We start from the raw sequence: 19873 nt of genomic DNA, 5'->3' as shown, positions 1-19873 counted from the left end.
AGAATTCTGCCAATATATTGTATATCATGGTGCAATAAAGTTGACTTTATAATACAATTAAAATTTTTTTTTAATGTTTTTATTTTTGAGAGAGAGAGAAAGAGATAGAAAACATGAGCAGGGGAAGGGCAGAAGGAGAGGAACAGAGGATCCCAAGCAGGCTCCGCACTAACAGCAGAGAGCCAAACATGGGGCTCTAACCCAGGAGCAGGGAGATCACCACCCCAAGCCCAAGTCTGGCGCTTAACCAACTGAGCCATCGAGGCGCCTCTATAATACGATTTTTTTTTTAATTTTTTTTTCAACGTTTTTTATTTATTTTTGGGACAGAGAGAGACAGAGCATGAACGGGGGAGGGGCAGAGAGAGAGGGAGACACAGAATCGGAAACAGGCTCCAGGCTCCGAGCCATCAGCCCAGAGCCTGACGCGGGGCTCGAACTCACGGACCGCGAGATCGTGACCTGGCTGAAGTCGGACGCTTAACCGACTGCGCCACCCAGGCGCCCCTATAATACAATTTTAAAAATATGTATTAATCTAAAACTACATGCTTTACCTAAAAGTAGTTCTATATAACAGCCAAGGAATGACAAACGATTCGAAAAATTCTCAAGCTGGTAAAAGTATTTATTAATATGAAAGGGTTAAAAAACGTTGAAAATGTTCATGTAATGTTTAAGAACGTTAGGGTTAGATCTGGCTCATAATCTAGACTCCTTCCTTGGAAGAGTGATAGAAACTCCCTGAGGTTTCATTTTACCTGTAAAATTGGGATGATACGAATATCACAGAGCTGTTTTAAAGGTCAAACCAGATTATATCTGTAAAAGTACATAACCTGTTACAGGATAAATCCCCAATAAATGTTAACTATTCTCCCCCCGCCCCCCGCCATGGGGTGGAAAATGAGGAAGGAAGGAATCTCCACCTGTGGCCATACATCTTCCTAAATAAGAAAAAATCCAGAGGATAGCCGGCATCCTTGCTAGACACATACACCATTTCGTTGTCCAGCGGCACAGATCTGCTGACAAACTACACTCTCCCTTCCAACCACATTATCCCTAAGATTCAGGGCACTTTCCCTTCTGCGCCCTTTCTTGCTCGTACTCCGAGCCCCAGCTTCCCAATCCACCTATTCCATTCACTACCTCTTTGCCCCGCTTCTTTTTTTTTTTCCCCTCCCTCTATCCCTTCTAGTTCTAAATTTCCCGCCCTAGTAGCTCTTGACCAATCGGGGATGGGATTGTGTCTTCTTTCCCGGCCTTTTGGTGACGTTGAGAGAAGTAACATTTCTGATTGGATTTTCTGGAGCAGAAGGCCACCAATAACTGGCAGACTTTTTTGGTGCAGACGGACCGCTAGTATTATCGTTGGTGATTGGTTGGAGTGGCGAGTCAGGAAAATGGCTGCGAGTCCCTCTGTCGTCCCTATGGCTGCTCCGGTGATGCCGGTCCTGTCATCGAGCAGCGATTTCTCAAATTTACGAGAAATAAAGAAGCAGCTACTACTCATCGCGGGCCTTACCCGGGAGCGGGGTCTACTGCACAGTAGTAAATGGTGAGACGTCAGGGTCGGAAGAGACTGGGTTTGGATCCTTGGCCTTTGGGGCTTGTTGGAATTAATTCAGTTTGGGTGTTCCAGGTCCGCGGAGTTGGCCTTCTCGCTCCCTGCCTTGCCTCTGGCCGAGCTGCAGCCGCCGCCGCCTATTACAGAGGTAAGCACTTCCATCACTGTGAGCGCTCCCCACCAACCCGAAGGGTTATGGTGTATCCCGTCCTGCTTAGCAGGAATGTTTGTAGAGAGAATTAAAGCTTTTAAAGAGCTGGATGTTTTCAGCGATTTTTATCTGTGTGGTTTTGTTGATCTTTGTAAAGATTTGGTGGTGCTTTACTTAAGCTGGAGAGAATTAGTAAACAATCCTTGCTTAAGATTTCAGCCTTTTAAGTTTGATAGCCTAGCCTAGACAATGTTCTTAACGATGAGAAGAATCAAAGGTTTTAACAACAATGTAAAACTGGTTTTGGATTCAGATAGCTCTGGGTTCAAATCTCAGCTACACTAGGGACTTTTGGCAACTTTCATTTGTGAAATGCGGATAATAGTATCTCCTTTAAGTGGATCTTGCTAGAATTATATAAGATGGGAATATATTTTATGTTTGATCTACAGAAAGTATTTTTACCTAGTCTGTGTGGTTTGAATAATTGTCACAATCCATTTTGTTTCTCCTGAAGATGCCATTTCTTGATTCCCCTCCCCTCCACACACTTTTTTTTTAATTTAATTTTTTATTTTTTAAAATTTACATCCAAATTAGTTAGCATATAGTGCAACAATGATTTCAAGAGTAGATTCCTTAGTGCCCTTTACCCATTTAGCCCATCCCCCCTCCCACAACCCCTCCAGTAACCCACAGTTTGTTCTCCATATTTATGAGTCTCTTCTGTTTTGTCCCCCTCCCTGTTTTTATATTATTTTTGTTTCCCTTCCCTTGTGTTCATCTGTTTTGTCTCTTAAAGTCCTCATATGAGTGAAGTCATATGATTTTGTCTTTCTCTAATTTCACTTAGCATAATGCCCTCCAATTCCATCCACCTAGTGGCAAATGGCAAGATTTCATTCTTTTTGATTGCCGAGTAATACTCCACTGTATATATATACCACATCTTCTTTATCCATTCATCCATCGATAGACATTTGGGCTCTTTCCATACTTTGGCTATTGTTGATAGTGCTGCTATAAACACAGGGGGTGCACGTGTCCCTTTGAAACAGCACACCTGTATCCCGTGGATAAATGCCTAGTAGTGCAATTTCTGAGTCGTAGGGTAGTTCTATTTTAGTTTTTTGAGGAACCTCCATATTGTTTTCCAGAGTGGCTGCACCAGCTTGCATTCCCACACACACACTCTTAAAAATAGTGAAGGTTTCTGACTTCAGAAGGTATAATGCATGTAAGAGGAGGTGGGTGAAGAAATAAGGAATTGATGAAGACATGAAAAAGGCCACTAGACTCCTAAGTTGAATGGATACATTTAGGATTTATTAATTCAATGAAGAAAACACTGAACATGTTTTGGTTCCAGTTTTGTTCAAGTAATATTTGGGGCAAGAAGGATGAGGAAAATGTAACAAATGAAGATTTAATCGACTTACCCCTAGAATTTGGGAGATTGTATACTTTATTAACTTAAATGTGCATCATTTCATTTATATACAGAATTATGACTGTGTTCTATGCTTTTGGCAATACTAACATGTCAAAACTTTTTTGAAGTATAAAAAATAAAAGTAATTGCACAGTATGTTGCATTTCTGTACATTTTTGAAAGCCTGGAAAAGGAAGCAAATGTCAGATATTAATGCTAGACATTTTCCATGACTTTTCCACTTTTTCCTCATCAAATTGTGTATTATTTGCTCCATTTTACCCATGAAAAAATGAGTTCTCAGAGAAACTAAGTAACTTCCCTACTAATGTCATGAAACCAGGAAATCAAGGAATCAGAATTTGAATCCAGTTCCCTAGCACTAAAGCCTGTGCAACTTCGCACCTCATTTAAAGAACTAGTACAACTTTCTGAGTGTCTTGGTTCAGTTTTTAAAATTTTTAGTTTTTCCCAACTTTTTATTTTGAAAAAAAGTTCAATGACCTTAGTGTGTAATAAGACAAATATACAAAAGTAATTTACATTTCTATGTATATGTAAATATGTATACATATCTACACACACGTATATGCTAGGTTTTGGGGAGGAAGAAAATACTTTTTCTTACATCTTGAAATTAATGAATATGCTTCTTGAATTTGAATTTTTGTTGTCTTGTTCCCAACCACTTATAAAAACTTGTCTCTCTTCTAGGAGGATGCCCAGGATATGGACGCTTATACCCTGGCCAAAGCCTACTTTGATGTTAAAGAGTATGATCGGGCAGCACATTTCCTGCATGGCTGCAATAGCAAAAAAGCCTATTTTCTATACATGTATTCTAGATATCTGGTGAGGGCCATTTTAAGATGTCATCTGCCTTCCATGAGGCATCCATATGTAGAACGAAGGGGGAAAAGTTTAATCTTTTAAATAGTTGAGCAGTAGCCTACTTGCTAAATATACTTTATAAATACTTAACAGTAATAAAGAGGATGTCATAAATAAAGTTAAAAAGTGGCAATATAGAAGAAAATATTAAAAATATTTTTTATTACATTTTATTTATTTTTGATAGAGAGACAGCACAAGTGGGGGGGAGGGGCAGAGAGAGACGGAGACACAGAATCTGAAGCAGGTTCTAGGCTCGAAGCTGTCAGCATAGAGCCCGATGTGGGGCTCAAACTCACAAACCGTGAGATCATGACCTGAGCCGAAGTCGGACGTTCAACCGACTGAGCCACCCAGGCACCCGGAAAATATTAAAAATATTGATAGGAGTCCATGGCTGGCTTAGTTGGTGGAGCATGTGACTCTTGATCTCAGGGTTGTGAGTTCGAGCCCCACCCACATTGGGTGTAGAGATTACTTAAAAAAAATAAAATCCTTAAAAAAATTGATAGTATTCATTACTGATAAAATAGGCATTAGGCTCCCTATTTTTATTTATTTATTTATTTATTTTTTAATTTTTAAAAAAACTTTGGGGCACCTGGGTGGCTCAGTTGGTTAAGCTGCCAACTTCAGCTCAGGTCATGATCTTGAGGCCTGTTGGGTTTGAGCCCCATGTCAGGCTCTCTGCTGACAGCTCGGAGCCTGGAGCCTGCTTCAAATTCTGTGTCTCCCTCTCTCTCTGCTCCTCCCCTGCTTGCATTCTGTCTCTGTCTTTCAAAAATAATAAACATTAAAAAAAATTAAAAAAAATTTTTTAAATCTTATTTATTTTTGAGAGAAAGAGGAACAGAGAAAGAGAGAAGCACTGAATCGGAAGCAGACTCCAGGCTTTGAGCTGTCAGCCCAGAGCCCGACGCAGGGCTCGAACCCACACACTGCCAGTTCATGACCGAGCCGAAGCTGGATGCTCAACCGACTGTGCCATCCAGGCACCCCTTAAATTTTTTAATTTTTAAAAATTTATTTTGAGAGAGAGCATAAGCAGGAGAGGAGCAGAGAGAGGAGAGAGAGAATCCCAATGCAAGCCCAACATGGGGCTCAATATGTGCTCAATGATGTATGAACAGGGCTATTTATTAAAGTATTTTTTGCAATAGCCATAAAATGTCAATAACCTAAATATTCATTAGTCAAGCGGCACCTGGGTGGCTCAGTCAATTGGGTATCAGACTTCGGCTCAGGTCACGATCTCACCATTCATGATTCGAGCCCCATGTCTTTCTCTGTGCTGATAGCACAGAGCCTGGAGCCTGCTTCAGGCTCTATGTCTGTGTCTTTCTCTGCCCCTCTCCCGCTTGCACTCTGTCTCTCTCTCAAAAATAAATAAACATTAATATATATTAATTAGTCAAGAAATCCATTGTTAATTCTTGCCTGAAGTATTCTTTACTATGATATTGCAAAATAATGATTTTCCACTCCAGTATTCTCTCCACATTTGCTACTAGCTACTTGGCATTCTACTCTATGCAAGAGTTTTCCCTCACCATCCCCATTTATTTACCATCAGTATGAATTCAAGGATTCTTATATTTGTAATTGTAATTTATTACTGTACTTATAAATTATGTCAGTGCTCAAATTATTCCAGATTTGGACAGTGGGAGCCCCTGAATTATTGTTTAAAAGTAGTGACCAGTAGTAGTTGACATTTTGGTTGGACTTGAACCCTTTAGCTAGAATCAGACTCCTAGTTTTATTTTTATTTTATTTTGTTTTGTTTTATTTTAATTTATTTTATTTTAATTTTTTTTAATGTTTTTATTTATTTTTGAGAGACAGAGAGAGACAGAGAATGAGCAGGGGAAGAACAGAGAGAGAGGGAGACACAGAATCTGAAGCAGGCTCCAGGCTCTGAGCTGTCAGCACAGAGCCCAACGCGGGGCCCGAACCCACAAACGGCGAGATCGTGACCTGAGCCGAAGTCAGTTGCTTAACTGACTGAGCCACCCAGTCGCCACCAGACTGCTAGTTTTAGAATGAGTTTCAAAATAAACTGAGAAAAGACCAATTTGTTGATTTTCTCTTACAGTCTGGAGAAAAGAAGAAGGATGATGAAACAGTTGATAGTCTAGGTATGGATCTCTTTATCTTACCTTTTGGATGAAAGCAGGGGTTGCATAATCAAATGCCTATATGAGCCAGGCAGGTAATATAAAGGTGTGAAGTAGACTTAGGAGGACTGTTGCAAATTGGGGAGCACAACTTGGTAACTTGTAACCTGCTTGTTACCCAGCCCTGCTGACAGCTCCCTTGAGGAAATGTGGGCCTAGTGTAGTCAAGGCTTTCTTCCCTTGGCCCTACCTCATTCTTTGGGAACTGAAACTGGAAATTCAGCTTTTTAGTTGAGACTTCTACTTTTTAAACACTGATTATTTTAAAGTTTTAAAAACCTTTGTGGGCCTAGCAAAATATGACTGTAGACCAGTTATCAGTGGTAATTTCTGGAATAAAGTGGATTGTGTAAGGTATTGTTGGCCACTTCTGAGTATTTGCTGGAAGTTCCAGGTGTAACTTTGGTTGATGTCAAGGGGAATGTCTAGGTCTGTGAAATGAAGATTGGCAGTCTTTCCTTAGATCTGAGATTTGGTTCCTTTCCTAGGTCCCCTGGAGAAAGGACAAGTTAAAAATGAGGCACTTAGAGAATTGAGAGTGGAACTTAGCAAAAAACACCAGGCTCGGGAACTTGATGGATTTGGCCTTTATCTGTAAGTGGTAGAGTAATTTCGATCCTTCTATAACATTTTCTCCAGAGTGGAAGGGATGTGTTATGAAACATTAACTTCTGTGATTGTCTCTTTCCTAGATATGGTGTGGTGCTTCGAAAACTGGACCTGGTGAAAGAGGCTATTGATGTGTTTGTGGAGGCTACTCATGTTTTGCCTTTGCACTGGGGAGCCTGGCTAGAACTCTGTAATTTAATTACGGACAAAGAGATGGTAAATTGAGAGGAGCTATGTGAAAGACCCTCTGCTCCAAGTCTTAATGTAATTCTGTAATGGGCTGGGAAGAGAGGTTTGCTAAACCTTTGTAGTTACATCTTTGCTTCTTCTCTAGTCTCTTTCATTGCTGGAATTTCGGTCTTTGTTTGAAAGACTCATGTCTGGCTCTTGTTTGGTGGTTGCTGTTGGATATGTGTCTAGTTATGTTAGAATATCTTTTCATTATTTCATGATTCACATTCACATTTTACTGTGACTTGCTTTATAGACTAAATGCTATTATACTTTTTTTTCCTCATTCCAAAGATGCCATAGGAAAGGTTTCTCTGATATCAAGGATCGTATTAAAAACATTTTTAAGGTCTCCGCTGAGCTGTCCTAGGACTTTGTAGAGATTTAGAAATTTGTTATTTAATGAATTAAAGTATATGAAATTGCTTTATAAACTGCAGTCATTTTATTAATTGTTATTATAGGACATTGTCTATAGAGTTTATTTTGCCATTCTGCAGTAGTTAACGGAATTGATAATACACTTGCTTTTGTTGGCTCTAAAGAACTGAAGGCTGGTCGATTTCCCCCAATAATGATACGTGCTACTAAATCTGGGTCTGAAGTCTTATCTTGACTTACTCCTATTTATTATCTCTAACTGCCTAATAGACTTTCATTAAAAGTTTGTTTTTTCTCTGAACTCAAAATATGCAAAACCAAGTTTCTGATCTTGCCTACCAAATTCTTTCTTCCTCCCAGCTTGATAGACTCCCTTGATACCATCACTATTTCTCAAGATACCCAGTCTTGATGCCTCATCAGTAGATTTGTTCTTCTCTTTCTCGTATCTCCTTTTATCTAGTCAGTCACCAGACATTGCCATGGTCTCCTTCTTGCATGCATCTCTTTTGGTTTTCTTTGCCATCTTAGTTTTCATCTCAGATTTGGATTACTTATAAGTAATAGTTACTTTTCTACCTAGTTTTTCCATTTGTACACTCCCATTCCTATGCTATCGTGCATACTGTTTTCACACTTACTCTTAAAACACCCATGTCATCATGTCGTTCTCTTGCCAAAAATTTCAGTGGTTTCCTATTGGATCCCACTTCCTGTTTCGCCATAGGACCTGCCCTACCCATTCAGTCTTATTTTTTTCACTATTTTTGAACACATAGCCTCCTCTCAAACTAAGCTAGTTTCCTCATCCTATTCACTCACACTCAGGATTGTTTTGCCTCTATTGATGTTGTTGCCCTGCCTGGAGTGTTATCTTTTTTTCTTCTTCCTCTCTCTTTTTTTCTTTTCAAGTTCTACCTATCCTATAAGACTCACCTGAAATACTAGGCTTTTCTTTGAAGTCTTCCTTAATTTGGTCATTCCTCCCTATTGTGCTTGTAAGTCCTGTTCACTTAATTGAACTGCCCTCTGTTTGTTATGTGCTCTCCTAAAGTTTTGGTGATAAATTTCTTTAGACAAAAAGATAGTTCCTTGATGTTCATTTGAGAGAGAGGTCAAAGTATATTAAGTGTGTCCCTCTCTCTCCTGCTGGCAGCTGAAGTTCCTGTCTTTGCCAGACACCTGGATGAAAGAGTTTTTTCTGGCTCATATATACACAGAGTTGCAGTTGATAGAGGAGGCCCTGCAAAAGTATCAGAATCTCATTGATGTGGGCTTCTCTAAGAGCTCATATATTGTTTCCCAAATTGCAGTTGCCTATCACAATATCAGAGGTGAGTGAATAAGGACAATGAAATACCATCAAATCCTGAATGTAGCACTATGTTGTTTTCTAAACTTTCTTACCTTTTTATCCTGCAGATATTGACAAAGCCCTCTCTATTTTTAATGAACTAAGGAAACAAGACCCATACAGGATTGAAAATATGGACACGTTCTCCAACCTTCTTTATGTCAGGGTGAGCTGCTTCCTTTGCTTAGAATTGATCAAGCTCTTTTTGCTTTAATCTCTTGGGTTGGATTGTCACAAGTTGCATTAGCTAAGGGGTTCCTTAACTCATGCTTAGATTGTCTTTCCGTTTTCTTCTAGAGCATGAAATCAGAGTTGAGTTACCTGGCTCACAACCTCTGTGAGATTGATAAATATCGTGTGGAAACATGCTGTGTAATTGGTAAGAGTCACTACTTTTTTTCTTTTAAGATTTATTTTTACTGTAAGTAATACAGATGTAAAAAATAACAATTAAAAGTGTCAAAGAGGGGTGTCTGGTAGCTCAGTTGGTCAAGCGTCCGACTATGGCTCAGGTCATGAGCTTCCAGTTTGTGGGTTTGAGCCCCAAATCGGGCACTCTGCTGTCAGCACAGAGCCCACTTCGGATCCTCTATCTCCCTCTCTCTCTGCCCCTCCTCTGCTTGCACTCTCTCTCTCTGAAAAATAAATAAACATTTAAAAGTGTCAAAGATAACAAAATATATACTATAGAATGTAAAAGCACAGTGTAATCCCACCCCCTAGATTATTTGGTGAGCATGACTCCAGAATGTTTTTCTATGTGAATACATGTGAATGCTAAAAATGTGTGTGTGGGTGCATGCGTATGTATAACTTGCTTGCAAAAACTATATCATTATACACACTGCTCTGTAACTTTTCCTTTTTAAAAATATTAACAGTAAGCTTTCTCATTTTTGTATTTAGTATATGAAGATTTGTATTATTTTTGATGGCTATTCAGTATTTTATTTCATAGATGTACCATTTTTATTTTTATTTAACCATTTTCTATTGTATAAGTTGTGGCCAGTATTTATTAATATAAAAATAGTTTCAGGAAACATCTTTGTATGTGTACATTTATTTTTTCATGTTTATTCAACTATCATCCATGTGATCCATTCCTAGCAGTGAAGGTTGGATCAAAAGTGTGTATATTTTAACCTTAATATTACTAAAAAGCTTATAAGAATTTCCAATCCTAGGGGCATCTATGTGGCTTAGTCGGTTAAGCATCTGACTCTTGATTTTGGCTCGGGTCATGATCTCACAGTTGTAAGACTGAGCCCTGCGTTGGGCTCTCACTGAGTGTGGAGCCTGCTTAAAGTTCTCTCTCTCCTCTGACCATCTTACCTGCTCATGCTGTCTCTCTATCTAAAGTAAAACTGAAAAAAAAAAAAAAATTTCCAATCCTATGAAAACAAATGAGAAAACCTCTTACTTCGTATAGGGGTATTTCAATCTTTGTACTTTTGACATTTTGGGCTGATAATTTTTTTGTGTGTGTTGGGGGCCGTCCTGTACATTGAGGGTGTTAGCAGTATCCCTAGCCTCTACCCACTAGATGGCAATAACCCTCTTCCCCCAATAGTGACAACCAAAAATGTTTGCAGATATTGCCAACTCTTGGGGTCATAATCATCTGTGGTTGAGAATCATCCGTGGTTGAGAACCATGCCGTATGTACTCCACCACACTTATTGTGACCTTATCATCAATTGACATAAACATATCAGTGGCCACATTTGGATAAAAGTAAGCTTGGTTGTTTGTGACAGAAAGCCCAGGTTCCCTGGAAATGAAAGGGAAATCCCCCTTCCTGGGTGTTTGGTGACCTGGCGTTGAGATCGTACATTCATATCTTTCTAGGTCAGGAAGTTGTTAGTAAACTGATAGAATTTCTATCCGTTAATTTAATATTATTAGCCCTTGAGTAAGTTGTAGTTCAGTGTGGGAAATAAGCATTAAAAAATATAATAGGTCCTAGGGTGCTTGGGTGGCTCGGTTGGTTGAGCATCCAACTTCAGGTCAGGTCATGATTTCATGGTTTATGAGTTCGAGCTCCACATCTGGCTCACTGCTGTCAGTGCAGAGCCCCCTTTGGATACCCTGTCTCCCTCTCTTTCTGCCCCTCCCCTGCTTGTGCTCTTTCTCGCTCAAAAATAAATAAAACATTAAAAAAAAATGTAATAGGTCCTGGGGTGCCTGGGGGGCTCAGTCATTTGAGCTTCTGACTCTGGATTTTAGCTCAGGTCATGATCTCACAGTTTGTGAGATTGAGCCCCATGTGAGGCTCTGTGCTGACAGTACAGAACCCGCTTGGGATCTTCTCTCTCCCTCCCTCTCTCGAATGCCCCTCCTCCGCTCATGCATGTGCTGGCTCTCTCTCCCCCTACCCAAACAAATAAACATTTAAAAAAATATAATAGGTTCTTTTTTAAAAAATTTTTTTTTAATGTTTATTTTTGAGACAGAGGGAAACAGAGTGCAAGTGGGGGAAGGGCAGAGAGAGAGGGAGACACAGAATCTGAAACAGGCTCCACGACTCTGAGCTGTCAGCGCAGAGCCCGATGTGGGGCTCGAACCCACGAACCGTGAGATCATGACCTGAGCCGAAGTCAGACGCTTAACCGACTGAGCCACCCAGGCGCGCCAAAATGTAATAGGTTCTATAGGAACATAGGTGAGAATAAGAATAAATGATCTTTTCAATATCAGAACATTATAAAGAAAATATAAAGTGCATTAGGGTGAGGGCATAATCCCATTTTATTCAGAAAACATCTTTTGAACATCTTTTTTTTTTTTTTTAAGTTTATGTATTTATTTTGAGGGAGAGAGAGAGCAAAAGCTGGGGAGGGGCAAAGAGAAGGCGAGGCAGAATCCCAAGCAGGCTCCATACCATCAGCACAGAGCCAGTGCAGGAGTCAAACTCAAAAACACTGAGATCATGACCTGAACCAAGATCAAGAGTTGGATGCTTAACCAACTGTGCCAACCAGGTGCCTCATCTTTTGAGCATCTTCTGAGTACCAGACCCTGTGCTTTCTTTTGCAGTACCTACCCTTATTGCCCATCGAGTAAGACTAGTAAAAAAAAATAACTATAATGCAGTGGGTTGAGTGTTATGATTGAGGTAAACCTAAGATGCTAAGAGAGTACATAAGTATCTAATCTAGCCTGTGATTATTAGGGAAGTCTTCCTGAGATGGTGGTGCTTGAAGGCTGGGCAGAAGTAAAACAGTTCAGTAAGAGAGTAAAAGGATTGACTTCGGAAGGGCATTCCCTGTATAGCACCAAAGTATGAAACAGGCATTCTGCCTGAAGTAGCTCAGCATCTGGAAGCATGGTGTGGGAATGTTCAAAAAGGGGCCCTATCTTGAAGAGGCTTTTATGCCTTGCTGAACATTAGGATTTTATTATGAAGGCAGTAGGAGTCTTCTGAAGGAATGTAAACCAGAGTGATGAATGTTCTCAGATTTTCAGATTTTTGGAATAATCCAGTCTAGGGATGATGAGAGCCTACACTGAAGTATTGGCAGCAGGGATGGAGAGAGGCTGTTGGACTTAAAAGGTATTTAAGAAGTAGAACAAATAGGGGGCACCTGGGTGGCTCAGTTGGTTAAGTGTCTGACTTTGGCTCAGGTAATAATCTCATGGTTTGTGAGTTCAAGCCCTACATCAGGCTCTGTGTTCACAGCTCAGATTCTGTGTCTCCTTCTCTCTCTGCCCCTCCCCCACTCACGCTCTGTCTCTGTCTCTCAAAATTAAATAAACGTTGAAAAAAAAAAAAGTAGAACAAATAGGAATTGGTGACTGGGCAACCAGTTGGATAACAGTGCTCTATACATGAAGAAAGGAAATAGAGGTGGGGAAGAGAAGGAATGAATAATCCTTTTTTAAACCTCCACACTTAATGCCAGTTAAAATCAAAAGAGACTTACATATGAAGAGCAATGATTTAGGAGTTTCTTGTTTGTTTTGATTTTATAGTTGCTTTTATTATTTTTTACTTAATTTTTTTTAAATTTTTTTATTTTTAAGTTTACATCTAAGTTAGTTAACATATAGTGCTATAATGATTTCAGGAGTAGATTCCAGTGATTCATCCTCTATGTGTAACATCCAGTGCTCTTCCCAACAAGTGTCTTCCTTAATGCCCCTTACCCATTTAGCTTACCCCCTGCCCCCCACAACCCCTCCGGCAACCCTCAGTTTGTTCTCTATACTTAAGAGTCTCTTATGCTTTGTCCCCTCCCTGTTTTCATATTCTTTTTGCTTCCTTTCTCTTGTGATCCTCTGTTTTGTAACTTAAATTCCACATGAGTGAAGTCTTATATTTATCTTTCTCTGACTAATTTCGCTTAGCATAATACCCTCTAGTTCCATCCACCTTGTTGCAAATGCCAAGATTTCATTCTTTTTGACTGCCGAGTAATACTCCATTGTATTTATATACCACATCTTCTTTATCCATTCATTCGTCAATGGATATTTGGACTCTTTCCATACTTTGGCTATTGTTGATAGTGCTGCTATTAACTTTGGGGCACATGTGCCCCTTCGAAATAGCACACTGTGTCCCTTGGATAAATACCTAGTAGTGCAATTGCTGGGTTGTAGGGTAATTCTATTTTTAACTTTTTGAGGAAACTCCATACTGTTTTCCAGAGTGCCTGCACCAGTTTGCATTTACAAGAGTTACTTGTTTTTTTAATAATCATGTGAGGTGAACTCCTTAATGAACTGTTTTTTTTTTTTTTTTCCCCTCAGTATATGTGTTAAATGCCCAGCACAGTGCCTGACATATGGTCAATAAATGTTTGTTGAATTCAGCCCACCTACTTTAAGAATGAAAAATAAGGAATATTAGTTTATGATAAAAAAATATCCTTCAGCTTTCATATTATAGCCAATTCAGAGGAAGTAAAAGTAGAAAAAAGGGTAGAGAGAAGAAAAAAAACCTGAGGACCTGAGAGAAAATGAACGCTCTTATGAATAGAGTGGTCGCAAGGATATCCTGTTGGTTTAGTCCTTGTATCTGCTTTGATGTTTCGATGTGAATTCTTTCCTTCTTTGTCTTTTCTGGAGTCCCAATGTCTGACAGGCAGCATTTTATGCACTATGTAAAACAGCTTATACTACAATATAGCATAGTTAAGTTTGAACTCTGGAACCAGACTACCCAAGTTTAAATCTCGGTTCTACTACTAACTAGTTGTGTGACTTTGGGCCTAACCTGTCTCTGCTATAGTTTTCTCATTCACAAAGCAATAATAATGGATCCTTCTCTCATGTAATTGTCATGAAGATTAGATAAATTAATGCCTACAAAGCACTTACAGCAATGTAGTTGCCCAGCACACTTGTAATCATTAGTATATTTTAGCTGCTCCAAATGAGATTTAAAAAATCTCATGTACTTGATCTTTGCTCAAAACTTGGCCAATTCTGACTTCCTTAATATCTCTATCATTCTCACTCCTTTAGAAGCTAGGGCATATATAGGGCTATACCCTTCTTCCTGGGTGAGGATCAGTATTTTGGCCTAGAAATGTACTATGCTGATGTATATAGCTCTAATCTTCCCTTTCCCTACTCTCTCACTTATGACTTTATTTTTTTTACTATTATAAACATTCTTCTTCATAGCTACATTACAAACAGGATTTGTGGGGATTTAAAATTATTATTGAAGTATAATGTTATATTAGTTCCAGGTGTATAACATAGAGATTCTACAATTCTGTGTATCATTGAATGCTCACCATGATAAGTTAGTCATGATACAAAGTTATTACAGATTTATTGACTGTATTCCGTATGCTGTACTTTGCATTCTGTGACTTACTTATTTTATAACTGGAAATGTGTACCTCTTAATCCCCTCTATCTATTCATTCATCTTTTTAAAAAAATAATTTATTCCTGAGGTTCCTAGGTGGCTCAGTCGGTTAAGCATCTGATTCTTGATCTCAGCTCAAGGTCATTATCTTATGATTCTTGAGATCAAGCCCCATTTGGGGCTTTGTGCTAACAGCGTGGAGCCTGCTTGGGTTTCTCTCTCCTTGCTCTCTGCCCCTCCCTTGCTCTCTCAAAAATAAATAAATAAACTTTAAAAATAGCTTTATTGAAAAAAAAACCAGGTTTATTAAGGTGTAATTTACATAAGTTTATACTTCAAGGAGTTTTTGTAAATTTATACAGTTGTGTAACCATAACCATAAATCCAGTTTAGAACATTCTGGCACCCCTGGAAGTTCCCTTGAGTCCGTTTGCAGTCAGTCCCTCTTGCATCCCCCAGCAGACACAGATTTGCCTTCTATCTCTATATTTTGCCTTTTCTAGAAATTTTCATGTGAATGGTATCTTGCAGTTTTTAGTCTTGTTTGGCTTCTTTCACTTAGCTGTTTCTGAGATTCACCAGTGTTGTAGCATGTTTCAGTAGTTTTTTTTTTTTTTTAAGTTTATTTATTTATTTTGAGAGAGAGCTCAGCATGTGCACAAATTGGGAGGGACAGAGAGAGAGGAAGAGAGAAACCACCCAGACACCCCTCAGTAGTTCTTTTGAATGTTGAGTAGTACTCCATTGTTTGGATATGTATATTTTGTTTATCCATTTACCAGTTGACTTAAGATAAATGGGTTTTATACCCTTTCTGCAAATAAAATCTTCCACAGATTCCTAAAAGCTCTCACTTGCTCTTTTCAAGACCAACAATGATAGATCTGATTTGATTCTTATGGGAGAGAGGAGCTCAGAGCTCTACCTTTTTATCCCTTGAAGTACCTCTTCAGAAACCTGGGAATGTAGTTGGAAAACTACCAAACTGTAGAAATTTCCCATCCTTTGTTAAGAAAATATGTATAAGTGCTATATCCAGATGAAATAAACTGAAGAAAAACTTGAAGTGTTAGGGAACATTTTTTTTTTTTTTAAACCAATGTGTGTGATAGATGAGTATATTTCCCAAGGGAATAATGATGTTCCCTTCATGTACATTTTGGCTTTTCTGCAAATACTTTGGGGGAATGAGTTATAGTTTCATGCCTGCTCTGTGGAATGCTATTTTAGGGAACTTTTATTTTTATCTCTCTAGTTACTTACATGTCTTTTGTTTTTCAATCAGGCAATTACTATAGTTTGCGTTCTCAGCATGAGAAGGCAGCCTTATATTTCCAGAGAGCACTGAAATTGAATCCTCGGTATCTTGGGGCATGGACACTGATGGGACATGAGTACATGGAAATGAAGAACACATCTGCTGCTATTCAGGCATACAGGTGAGTTTCTAGTTGAGTGCTGAGGTGGAGGAGATTGATGTTAGGAGCCTCTCTTGAGCCTACAAGTCTCTAACCTTGATTCTCCCCTCTTACCAATCTCTCTTTTGTTTCGTAGACATGCCATTGAGGTCAATAAACGGGACTACAGAGCCTGGTATGGGCTTGGACAGACCTATGAAATCCTCAAGATGCCATTTTACTGCCTTTATTATTACAGACGGGCCCATCAGCTTCGGTAAATCTGACCAGTTGATGATGTGTTTGTTATGAGAAGGGCTGGTACTTTATCTTTTGATTAGCTACTGAAGAATCACAGTGAATGAATGGTTTTGACTCTTAGAGACCTGGGTGTAAACTTGCCCTATGCTCCTTGGTCATTTTTATGCAGTATATTCTGATGGGTTAGTTGGTAGTATAATTGTGAACACAAAATACTGTAATTATATGAAGTATTGGATTAAAGGCTAATCCCTGCATGGATTTGAATTAGTGGTTGTTGGTGGTGTGTCCTCAAGGTTGGACTTTAGTAACTTTTTAAAGTCTTTGCTCAGACTGCCTATTCCTCCTCTTTCTTAGGCCCAATGATTCTCGTATGCTGGTTGCTTTAGGAGAATGTTATGAGAAACTCAATCAACTAGTAGAAGCCAAAAAGGTATCTGAATTTGGGTCCTGGAGAATTTGAATGGAGATGTGCTGTTTGGATGAAGGGTTGGTCTCTCTGTGTTCTAATTTTCCTTCATGTTGATCTATCTACCTAGGAAAGTTTTAAGTATTTATAGGTGCATAGGCTAAAAAGCAAAGCACGGCTGACATTGTCAGTGGGATTATCAGTCTAGTACAAATGCTTTGTATTCTGCAAATCTGAACTTCTGGGAGGCTTGTAGGACTTGAGCCTTTATGTGGTAGGTCATAGCACACGGGACAATGGTCAAAAGTGATCAGTTTATTGTTTTGACAGTGTTATTGGAGAGCTTACGCCGTGGGAGATGTGGAGAAAATGGCTCTGGTGAAACTGGCCAAGTGAGTGAAAGGAATGAAATGTTGTTGTTATTTCTGCTGGCTTCTCTGGTACTGCTCATCCTGCACTCTCTAGAGCCCCCATCGTCCTCCTACATGAGTGTGCAGATGCATCAGGGTGTGTGAATACTGGTCTGGAAGTTAAGCCATCTTGACTCAGGAGACTCCTCTCTAAAGGGGGAGCTGCTTTCCTGTTAGGCAAGGGATCAAGAATGAATTGAAAGGAATGAAATTTTCATGTCAAAGAAGTCTAGGAAAACTACTTTAAGTACTGATCCTCCTCCAGATAAAGCCCAAGGAAATAAGGAATGACTCAGAAATAGCAGGCAAAGAAGTCTTAAATGCAATCTTATTCCTGCCAGTTCTTTTCTGAATTCTTAGAAAAAAGTCTGAATTGCTTGGTGTCTTTTTTAAATTTTGCTCAGAGTATTACCAGAGAATTTTGCAAAGGTGTGTTGTCCACTATAAGTATTTACCTACTCTCCCTCCATCACCAGTAGGAGAGGAACGAGGCTGAGTTTTGATGAGGTATCCATCACATTGGGACAGTAATATTATTCTGGGTCCCAGTGTGCCATTTATGTCAAAACTTGTAGTTTTCTCTGTATTGCCATTTTTTGGGTCTTAATCATGTGCTTTGCGTTTTACCATTAGCTTGCTCTGAGATCTGATTTGTACTTACAGACCTATTTATTTTGTAGGCTTCATGAACAGTTGACTGAGTCAGAACAAGCTGCCCAGTGTTACATCAAATATATCCAAGACATCTACTCCTGTGGGGTATGTTTCACGACCATGCGAATTGGGTTGCTGATTGTATTCTCATCGCCTTAGTCACTCTTGCTTTCCTTATCCAGGAAATAGTGGAGCACTTGGAGGAGAGCACTGCTTTCCGTTATTTGGCACAGTACTATTTTAAGTGCAAGCTGTGGGATGAAGCTTCAACTTGTGCCCAAAAGTGTTGTGCATTCAATGATGTGAGTAGCAGTTCTTTGCTCAAGGGTTTGGATTTTAGGTTCAAACATATGATGTTTAAGAGGCACGTGGGTGGCTCAGTCGGTTGAGCATTCGACTCTTGGTTTTGGCTCAGGTCATGATCTCACGGTTCGTGAGTTTGAGCCCCACGTTGGGCTCTGCGTTGGCAGTGTGGATCCTGCTTGGGGTTCTCTCTTCCTGTCTCTCTGCCCCTCCCCTGCTTTTGCTCTTTCTCTTAAAATAAATTTAAAAACAAACAAAACATATGATGGTTATGATCATCTGAGAGTGGAAGATGGGTAAGAAGGTAAGTGGAAAGGCTTCCTTGGTCTGTGAAACTTTTACATCAGTATTTGAGAACTGGTTTTTGAGAATAGCCTTGGATAGACTTTGAAACACTTTCCTGATTTTGTTTCAGACCCGGGAAGAAGGCAAGGCCTTGCTCCGGCAAATCCTACAGCTTCGGAACCAAGGGGAGACTCCCTCCACTGAGATGCCTGCTCCCTTTTTCCTCCCTGCTTCGCTGTCTGCTAACAACACTCCCACACGCAGAGTTTCTCCACTCAACCTGTCTTCAGTCACACCGTAGTTGGCTGTTTTCAAGCCAGCACACTACTAGACCCATGTTAAGCCTTACTTCTGTGTAAGGAATGGCCACAGCTGTTCTTCCAAGGACCTTAGTTGTCTGTTTGTACAGATGGAAACAGCTCCTTGGGGATGGTTTACAGAATCTGACAGAATAATCCTGGCAGGAACGGACATGGTCTTTTGCCAGTTAGAAGCACTTCTGTTTCCCTTCTGTTCAGAGAGTGGCTACGAATCTGGGCCTTCTTCCCAGACCTTTTCTCCCCATCTAAAAAACATCCCTTTAACAGCACTTTAGTACAGGCAAGGCTTACAGAAACCAAGTTTTAATGCTGCTGGGAGTGAGAGATTTCTTTAGGGAGGGATGGAAGGGAGAACATTGTGCCACTCTACCCTCTGCAGGCAGTAGGGGCACTGGATACCCTAGGAAGGTGAGGGCACCAGATAGACATGACCTCATCATTCTGGATTTACTGAGCATGACTATGCTGTCAGAGGTAAGATTTAAACGGAAGCTACACTTTTGTTCTTGCTCTGGGGGGACATTTTTCAGAAACATCATTTTAAGAACTCTTCATAGAAATTTTCATATTGGAGTTAACTTACTAGAGTTGAATGAAAGAGGGGGCAAAAAGAATCTTACTTTGCATGGAACTGTTGATGGCAAAAGAGCCTATGGAGTTACTTATACTCTTACTAAAGCGAAGCAAGAGGCAGGATTACAGATAATTTCATGGATGTTCAAGGAGTGTTAGGTTTTGTGACCGTATAGACAAGAATAAACCCATTTCAACCTGGTCTGTTGTAATAAATATTTTCGATGTAGTTATGTTCCCTACCTGCCCCCCATCCCCACCCCCATGCCTATTTTCTCCCAACAGAATGGTTCCTTTCAGCCTTCACCTGTTTAGACAAGGCAAAGGGAGTCATTCTTGCTGTGCTCTTGGAGGGTTTCAGGCCTGTGCATGTGTATTCAGTAGGAGGTAATATATGCTATGCTTGTAATGTCTGCTGTAATGAATTTGAACTGTAGATACCATGGATTATTCTGAGCTCAGGGCCCAGCCTTCCTTTATTGTTTCCAGAACAAGTTTGTTACCCATTCACCAACTAAAGTCTGACACTTCATTTTATATTAAGGAAGGTTTAGAATATCTAATGTCCCTTGAATTCATTTTTTACCAAGCTTTCTTAGCTGTACACTAGTTACATGTCTCTACTGCCATTCCTGTGC

The 19873-nt window shown here is 39.7% G+C and overlaps 1 protein-coding gene across 2 annotated transcripts; it reads left to right on the top strand.

Annotated features, from left to right (window-relative positions):
* Positions 1-1396: 1396 nt before the first annotated feature.
* Positions 1397-19436, top strand: CDC23 (cell division cycle 23). 2 transcript variants are annotated; one of them, XM_007077855.3, is made up of 16 exons: positions 1397-1561; positions 1646-1718; positions 3868-4005; positions 6140-6182; positions 6710-6815; positions 6914-7046; positions 8599-8776; positions 8865-8962; positions 9094-9175; positions 15909-16062; positions 16178-16297; positions 16639-16714; positions 17021-17082; positions 17781-17859; positions 17937-18056; positions 18473-19436. In XM_007077855.3, the coding sequence occupies exons 1-16, from the start codon at positions 1407-1409 to the stop codon at positions 18641-18643; spliced, it is 1788 nt and encodes a 595-aa protein (XP_007077917.1). In that variant the 5' UTR covers positions 1397-1406; the 3' UTR covers positions 18644-19436. The 2 variants fall into 2 exon arrangements, with proteins under 2 accessions (XP_007077917.1, XP_042840679.1); XM_042984745.1 differs by lacking the exons at positions 16639-16714; positions 17021-17082.
* The last annotated feature ends 437 nt before the right edge of the window (positions 19437-19873 follow it).

The sequence above is a fragment of the Panthera tigris genome, chromosome A1, assembly GCF_018350195.1.
Source record: "Panthera tigris isolate Pti1 chromosome A1, P.tigris_Pti1_mat1.1, whole genome shotgun sequence".
Taxonomy (NCBI): Eukaryota; Metazoa; Chordata; class Mammalia; order Carnivora; family Felidae; genus Panthera; species Panthera tigris.
The sequence above is the reverse complement of the archived record's forward strand: the minus strand, read 5'-3'. Positions and strand labels throughout refer to the sequence as shown.

Bases quoted from the DNA above. Each gene is read 5' to 3' on its own strand.
- CDC23 (XM_007077855.3), top strand. From the start codon at position 1,407: ATGGCTGCGAGTCCCTCTGTCGTCCCTATGGCTGCTCCGGTGATGCCG. The intron at 8,777-8,864 runs GTGAGTGAATAA...TTTATCCTGCAG, and splicing joins TGCCTATCACAATATCAGAG to ATATTGACAAAGCCCTCTCT. The intron at 8,963-9,093 runs GTGAGCTGCTTC...GTTTTCTTCTAG, and splicing joins CCAACCTTCTTTATGTCAGG to AGCATGAAATCAGAGTTGAG.